The sequence below is a fragment of the Capsicum annuum genome, chromosome 2, assembly GCF_002878395.1.
Source record: "Capsicum annuum cultivar UCD-10X-F1 chromosome 2, UCD10Xv1.1, whole genome shotgun sequence".
Classification (NCBI taxonomy): Eukaryota; Viridiplantae; Streptophyta; class Magnoliopsida; order Solanales; family Solanaceae; genus Capsicum; species Capsicum annuum.
The window spans coordinates 94,277,677-94,286,227 of record NC_061112.1 but is presented as its reverse complement, the minus strand read 5'-3'; the positions used below and the strand labels follow the sequence as shown (position 1 = coordinate 94,286,227).

The following is an 8,551-nucleotide window of genomic DNA, read 5'->3' as shown; positions in this document are numbered from 1 at the left end:
TAAATATGGTAGCAATATATGATAAGTCTGAAATATGACAACTTACTTCATTCTTGAGGTGTATGTGATAGCAGTGCATAATATGTCTGAAAGAAAACAAGTGATTGAATGCACGAATATACGCGTGGAGGGACAATATGATAATGATCATAAAAAATGATGATATTTTCACACGCTTATATGATTGTAAAATATACTAGAGAAAAATTCTCTACATCATACGTATGCCTCGATTTGCTTTTGAAGTACAAAATCTTAAAAGAGGTTATAAGCTATCATAATTTGATAGTCTTAAGGCACGATTATATTTCATTCCTGGGGAATGAAAAACTTGTTAATGCAAACTTGCACTTGATTGTGATTGTATCACAACTCACCTCCGAAAGAGGTTGAATAATTTTGAAATCTACTTCTGAAGTAGTAAATCTGAAATTTATTCATATAATAGTAAATCTGAAATTTACTAAAGCAAAAACACATATCATGGTAAACTTGAAGTTTACTAGATTAAAAGTTCATAAGTTGACATGAACGATTGCGATATCCCGAAGATGTGCATACTGAGTATTGAACATATATTGAAGAATTAAAAAATTCTTCATGAACTTTAATGTTGCTTGTTCTCATGATAAGTTGGTTGGACCAACTAATTTTGGGATTGGATCCCTCAAAATCTGAAAAGAATAAAAGGTTAATAAGGGCCCGTTCACCTATCATGTGATATGTTGAAAAGATGCATCAATAAGATGATCACATGTACATTCATGGCCAACCTACGTTTGACATTCATAAAGTTACTTGTTCAATATAAATTGAGCATAATTTCCAGATTGTGTAATCATGATAATTCATCTTAATGATGATGGTTTAGCATTGAATGCCTTCCATAAATAGTTGAACCATTACTAATGAGAACAAAGTTTCATGTATTAATATGAAATATGATATATTGCATACAATAACACTTGTATGCATTAGACCAATGTATTATGATTATTTCTTCCCTCTCAATTGGTTCAAGGTCAGGAACCAACTATTCTATCTAATAGTTTTGGTGTACGGTATACGATTAATAAATATACCATTATGCACAAAGATGGATTCTTCAAAGAAGATCGAGGATGTATGTTAGTTTTTCTAACATAAGGAGGAGATTATAAGCAGTTCTGAAATATGTTAGGAATTATCATCAGATCCTTATTCAAAAGATAATTCAAGTCAAATGCCGAAAGCATATCATATTTAGCTGCAAGTGCTCCTATTTTGTGTCCTTAAAGGATAAAGTCTATGCATGCATGAAGCATGATAGACCAATCGGTTTCAAATGAAATAATCCTTGAAAAGGATAAGGAACAAATAATCATGATAAGAAGTCAATGTGCTCTTGAAGAGCCTATGACATAACACTTCATGAAACCTTATAAGAGGTTTAGGTACCTGAAAATAATAAAGTGATGAGATCTCAAAATGTTATGCCGTATTGTGAACCGATACAAAATAAGAAATCGTCGACGATATATTTGATACAATATTGGCGCAATATTGTAAAAGATTATGAGGATATGAATTCTACGTTAATTTAAGCATGCTAACGTAGAAATATTTATCAAGTGACCTGAAATGATGCATTTTGGTAAGCATAAAACTTATTTGATTTGTAGTCCAGACACTTGAAGATGTCACACTTGACATGTTAGATATTGTTACTTGACAAACATCCATATGAAAATCCCTAAACGATTCAAAATTCCTGAAGCATATAAAGTTTCTGGAAAACTTTTTATTATCTTCATAAGATATAATTTGATGATTTGAGTATCATTGATACTCTTGGAGAGTTTTCAAAAGCAATAGAGTATTTGCTTAAATGAGAAACATGCAAAAATTGAATAAGGATCCATTCCGACCTCAAGAAAAGAATGAGGAACTCCTTGGTTATGAAGTACCATATCTTAGTGCAATTGATGCACTAATGTATCTTGCAAATATTACAAGGCCTGATATAACCTTTTTTTTAGTTAATTTGTTAGCAAGTTTGTAGTCCCGGTCTTATTAGTCATGCTGATTTTGGGCACTTATCTGGCCTACATAAAGTTCGGTCTCAAATACGCTATGTGTTCATATGTGGTGTTACTGCAATATCTTGAAGATATACAAAGCAGTCTATCACAGTCACTTCATCGAATCATGCTGAGATAATAACTATTCATGAAACAAGCCGAGAATGTGTATGGTTGAGGTCCATGATACATCTCATTCGAGAAAAATGTGGCGTGAAATATGATAATCTACCCACAATTTTATACAGAGATAATGCATCATGTATAACACATCTTAATGGAGGATTTATAAAAGGAGATAGAACGAAGCACACTTCATCAAAGCTTTTCTATATACATAAGCTACAAAAGAATGGTGATATCAACGTGCAACAGATTCTTTCAAGTGAAAATGTGGTTGATTTATTCGCCAAATCTTCTCTAATTACAACTTTTAAGAAGATGGTGCACAAGATCGAGATGCAAAGGTTCAAGGATGTTTTCATTAGGGGGAGTTAATACGCGCTGTACTCTTTTTCCCTTACGAGGTTTTGTCCCACTGGATTTTCCTTATAAGGTTTTTAATGAGGCAGCCGATATGTATATTGTTAGAAATGCGTACTCTTTTTCCTTCACTAGATTTTTTTTTCTTCTGGGTTTTTTCTAGTAAGGTTTTAATGAGGCACATTATTTATCTAGACATTCAAGGGGGAGTGTTATAAATGTATTTACATTATAGTGAATGTCTATCAAGATCTAATAAGATCTAGTTGATATCTATTAGGATTTGATGTATTTGTCTTTTAGTGTGAAACTAAGGGCAAATTCCCCTATAAATAGAAGACCTTCCTTCATTGTAAATCATCGCTCAAGTGAAGAAATAAGAATCACTCTCTCTATTCTCTCTACTCTACTCTTCTTGTTGTTCTTTATTGTTTTATAACACATTTCATACTTTATTATTTTTAAAAATTAGTTAATGAAATATATGATTAAATAAAACAATAATATTATTTCTTTTCATATGAAACTATTTAAAATAATTGCAATGTAATTAGTTATTAAGTATTATTTGTAATTCCACTATTAGTAATTATTTTTAATTTTAATATTTCACAATTATATTGTACCTATACTAGTGACCCCTAAACCAAAAGGAACAATTGAACAAACAAACCTTATTACAAGAAAACTTAAGATTTGACTTGGTGGGGGTGCGCCAGGCCAAGGCTGTAGTGTAATGCCAAGACGCCACTCTCGAAAGCACTGATAGCAAACTACCATAGAGAACACTCCCCCTCAAAAAATTAAATTAATATCGTGTGAATCAATGATCCACATATCAAATATTATACTAATAAGAATAATATTATACTAATAAGAATAATACTACACTTAATCTTAGCCAAAAGGCAGAGAACGATGTGTCATCTTGTGCTCGGCGCAGGTCTTTATTTGCAGCTTGCTTTTGTTCTTACTAATGCACTAGCGATGTGGTATCACTCGTTAAAGCGGAAATTGCTTAAACCATTTTATTGTTCTGTTCTTACTGCAATTTCCATTTTCTCCAACTAATTATAATCTACAAAAAATTAAGGATTTTGATTGTGTAAAGGTTTTTTTTGACACTATCATTGAATTTTAATCTGCGATTTTAAGCTATCTACCATTTTTATCGGATTATCAATCATGGTTATCGAAAAATTTACCTGAAAATGCATAAAAAATGGCTTGACTGTGCAAATACCTTTTACTACATTCAAAATCTAATGATATTTCTACTTAAGTCGACGTCGCATGACCTAGGTAAAGTTATCTTCATATGAATCATATCTACCTATGATGTCATATATAAGTTTGTGAAAGCAGCCACTATTACTTATATTAAGGTAAATTGTCTACATCATATTCCTTAGGGTGCGGTCCTTCTTCAAATCTCGCTAACATGAAATGAAATGTTTTGTGCACTGGGTTGTTGAATGATATTGCTAATGAAAAATGATATCTACAACATATCTTATTGAAAGTCATATGATATCTCAAACTCACGTATTATGCTACAAGTAATTTGATTTGAGAAGATTAGGCAACCATTGAATCGAAAAGAATATTAATTCTCCATTTGGTCCAGCCAATGGAAGGTATATATGCAAATGGTCCTATTTCTTACATACAGAGGTAAAAAAGATCAAAATTTTCAAAACCCTAACTATATTTTTGTACCAATTTCACTTTTTCTTGTACTTCTTTATTGTTATTTGATTTTCATTAATCCAGGACCACAAACTATCTTTTCATCTGTTGCTATTTTGACATTAAGGGTGTGTTTGGTATGATGGAAAATGTTTTCTGGAAAACGTTTTTCAATTTTTCCTTGTTTGGTTGTAATGAAATTTTGGGAAAATATTTTCCACAGCAACTCATTTTTCTCCATTTGATGAAAAATGACTTCCCTTATGGGTCAAGAAAAGTTATTTTCCAGAAAATGACAAATGAAACTTATGACCCAACCCCCAACCCTTTTTCCCACCCCAACAACACTCATATTCACATGACTCAAAAAAATTTATATTTCTCAAAAATTTACATTACTCGAAAATATTTTTCACTGTGCTTTACTTTAAATTTTCACTGCTTGAAATAAAAAAAAGTGAAACCCGATTTTTTTTTCATTTCCGATGTTCGTTGAATATATTGTTATTTTTATATTCATAAAGAAAGACTTACCTATGTTATTTTTGCTAATTGCCTATTTCATCTTGTCATCGATGTAACTTGTTTCACGAAGTTGAATAAACTTGTCGTTCCGTTATATTTCTATTGGTTGTAGTATCTTGAGATTGTGTTGACAAAATGTTGAAAAGTGTCTCCTATATTTGCTAATTAATAGTTGCTTAAATTCAGTGATTGTAGTATTTTAGAATTCGATATTGATATTATTTGTTATGCTTAAATTGTTTCTTACAAATTGTTTAGTTGTTAGAGGCACTGATATACTAGTTAACAGTTAGTAGTAGTATTTTCTAAAAATATTTTTTCACTTACCAATCAAACACTAGAAAATATTTTTCTAAAAAATATTCTCTACTCACCAACCAAACACCATAAAATATTTTTTGAAAAATAATTTTCATTCACCAATCAAACATGAGAAAATAAGTAGAAAACTAACTTATTTTCTAACAAAACATTTTTCAAGAAAATATTTTTCCATCATACTAAACACACCCTTAAGTCTGACGCTATTACTTCTACAAGATGTATTTTTGTTGCTCCCAAGCAAAATTCCAAACTACTACAAATCCCACATGTCTCAATCTCCATATATAGCTCACCCTATTACATATATATACCCGCCCCTCAATCTTTCCCTTCTGTTATCAACAACACACATCCATATGAGTCTTTTCATTTAAATTCGTCTCAATTTTTTTTTTCAAGTTTTTCTTTTCTAATATGAGTAGTTATTTTTTTTTTTAAGTTGATCTTTTCTAATATGAGTAGTTCTCTCTATACTTTCTTTTGAAATAAAATTTGTCACAAAATTAAAAAGACTCCCCTAAAATAAATGTACCTTTGTGATTAAAACGTACTCAGACATCACATCTAATTTGCAATATTTGAAGAAAAGAAAGGAAAAAATTTATGTACTTCCCTTTCCGCTACATCTAGACTCTATCGAGGCTAGGGTCATGTCAATATTATTATAGCTAAAAGAATTTACAAAAACGAAAACTAACTTATAACCGGGGATTAACTATGCAATTTGAAGGAGCAAGCTTTTTGATTAGCTAGCTAGCCCAACTAGCAGCCTCCTATGTTTTGCCTATGATCACTCAGACATGTTAGGAACCTCTTTTACCAGAAATACACCGGTTATGTGTACTAGTAGCGAATGTATATATTATGAAATTTAAGTTTTGCGCACCATACAAAATATTCTACATATCAAGTAAACTTTACCTATTATTGCAGATTAACCAATTTTTCTTTCGAGTACATAAAACTTAAACTCTTATTCTACACTATCATATTTTAAATTATGATGCTACAAACTCATTGATCCGTGAGGACCCTATGTATCGGAACGACCTGCTTTGGTTGTATGCAAATAGTATCTTTAGAACCAAACAAGGAAAAAAAAAGTGCAATGTGCAAATAAGAAAAGGGTGCCAACTGCCAAAAGATATCAGCCGGCACAATATATACATAACATTATCACGCAATAACATTATATATTAACTCATCAACCTTATGTACAATGTATACATTTAAAGAAATGACCACAACTTGGAAGTTTAATTACCGACATTTTAGTCTGTGGTTTTCATATACAGGAATCGAATATAGCTTATAACATACATATGCATTTTTTTTCTTCTCAAATTAAAAGTCACCAATGAGATCACTAAACAATGGAGTAAATTAAAACTTCATATCCTTGGTCTTCTTTTCCTCATTGTTTGTGGAAGAAAGAAAAAATTGATATCTATTACTTGACGAAGGATTTTCTGAACAGGAACTCATGAGTGTCTGAATGCCGATGTCTTTTGGATCAAATATTTCAGGTGCGCTAGCAAATTTTTGTGGATGGGAAAAATATTGCGGTAATCCTGCAGGTGGATACACAAGCGTTTGTGAACTTAATGGCATATATATTGTTGAGGGCAAGGTCGCCATAATATTGAAGTTTTGGATTTCTTCGTGTTGTGGTATTGCCACTCCATGATGCCCTCCGGAATGAGCTAGACACGAGAGCAAAGGCTTATCAGTGATCAACATTTTAGTGATGGGTTAACGTTAAAACCTATATGCACCCTACGAACATACTTACATGGACAAGATTTTTTCCCTAGTCCTTAATTCTCATCGTTAATAAATTCATTTGAAGGATCCCATTTCAAGAAGGAATTATAGGCAGACCTCTCTTTGAAAGATCGATTCCACACACAAAAAAACATGATTGTTATAGCCAGTGAAATGTTGTTGAGAGGTCATAGTGTATATGGTGTTGGTGCATTTTAATATTACAATTAAATTATTACACCAACATATGGTATAATATTAAAGTTGCAAATACCTGATCTCGAAAAGAAATCAGTCTGATGAAGGCCAAAATTGAAGATGCTGCTATTGCTATTGCCCTTAAGAAGATTAATTAGGTCAAGATTTGGCAGAACTCGTTTTGTTGCTTCTTCATCAGAATCTATCATCATCTGTGTTGCTCTTTGAACGCCTTCTAATAAAACCTGAGGGTCCTTGTCCTTCCTCAGACCAGTGAGACCATTAGAGGGACGTTTGAGCTTCAACAACTCGTTCAGAGGCAACCCTTCTCTCCCTATTGGAGGCATTTGATGCGGAGGTAATTGGTAGATATCATGCTTAGCTTCATTAAGCAACCAATCAACAACTTTGCTTGGTTGATCTAGCCCTAATTTGTCCTGAAGAACATATAGTTGAAGGGCTGTGGGAACGGAGAGCCTAATTCGCCTGTCCCGCAGCCCTTTCACTGTAAGAACTTTGCTGTGGCGATCTTTACCCCCAAATGCTCGCGCCACGTGAACGATCCTTGGATCTTTAAATCTTGTCCATGATGTTGAAGATTTCTTTGGAGTCTTAGTAACATTATCCCTTGGATCTACTTCTCCGGTAGTCATCTTTTGTCCTTCATAACAAAATTTCTCTTTTTGATATACTTTTTTGTAAGCTTCTGTTTGATGGTCCAAAGAAGACGAAGTATCAGTGTGAATATAACGCATACGTACAATAAGATCTAACTTCTCTGCTACTCATAATTAAAAAGCAAACCCCCTAAGGTTGAAGTTAAAAAGCGGAGAATTAGGTAATGGAAATTATCACAAGCATAATAATAAGCACTTAAAATTAGAAATATATAGATTGAAGAAATGCTACTTGGTAAATGGAAGAGACCTATAATTCTCTTTTGCTTAGTGAAACAAAGAGTAATTAAGATCTGCTTATATATACTCCAAGAATAAACACAGATTGGAAGACATAGCTAAACCAATATTATAAACTTATGTGCCCTAGCTAGCGCACACATATATGAAAGATTAATGGGAAACACTATGAGAGAGACTTACACATATAATTAAGTTCAATCCTTTTAGGTACCAACAAAGGGTTTACAAAGAGTCGTGAGAAGGTTTCAAAGAGGATATATATAAATTTCACTTTTTAGAGGATTAGAGAATATAAGTTAAGGATAATATGATATGAGAAGATGCTTGAATCCAACCGACCATGCTCTATACAACAAGCATACCAAAGCAATGGTTTATAGAGTGACACGTCTGATCATATCTCAATAACTTTTGTTAACTTAGGGGAGGAGCCTACGTGATCCAAAAGAGGTTTTACATAAGTTTATTGCCGAAAATTATGATATATTCCTATTTTCTTGACCATAAATCGAATAACAAATCAGAATATAAAGTGCATATTTTATATTTTTTTAATTATAAATGAGTATAAGTCATGAAAAATTTAAT

The 8,551-nt window shown here is 32.1% G+C and overlaps 1 protein-coding gene and 1 pseudogene across 2 annotated transcripts; both read right to left on the bottom strand.

The window, feature by feature from the left end:
- Positions 1–3,248: 3,248 nt before the first annotated feature.
- Positions 3,249–3,465, bottom strand: LOC124896503 (annotated as a pseudogene).
- Positions 3,466–6,198: 2,733 nt separating this feature from the next.
- On the bottom strand, positions 6,199–8,254 carry LOC107861008 (transcription factor TCP13). Of its 2 annotated transcripts, XM_016706419.2 has the most exons (3): positions 8,144–8,254; positions 7,120–7,749; positions 6,199–6,784 (listed from the first exon to the last, which is right to left on the bottom strand). In XM_016706419.2, the coding sequence occupies exons 2-3, from the start codon at positions 7,694–7,696 to the stop codon at positions 6,465–6,467; spliced, it is 897 nt and encodes a 298-aa protein (XP_016561905.2). In that variant the 5' UTR covers positions 7,697–7,749; positions 8,144–8,254; the 3' UTR covers positions 6,199–6,464. The 2 variants fall into 2 exon arrangements, with proteins under 2 accessions (XP_016561905.2, XP_047262374.1); XM_047406418.1 differs by lacking the exon at positions 8,144–8,254 and having other exon boundaries at positions 7,120–8,123.
- Between the last annotated feature and the right edge of the window lie 297 nt (positions 8,255–8,551).

Coding starts and splice junctions, on each gene's coding strand:
- LOC107861008 (XM_047406418.1), bottom strand. CDS start 7,798: ATGCGTTATATTCACACTGATACTTCGTCTTCTTTGGACCATCAAACA. Junction 6,785..7,119: donor TGATTTCTTTTCGAGATCAG/GTATTTGCAACT, acceptor TCTCGTGTCTAG/CTCATTCCGGAGGGCATCAT.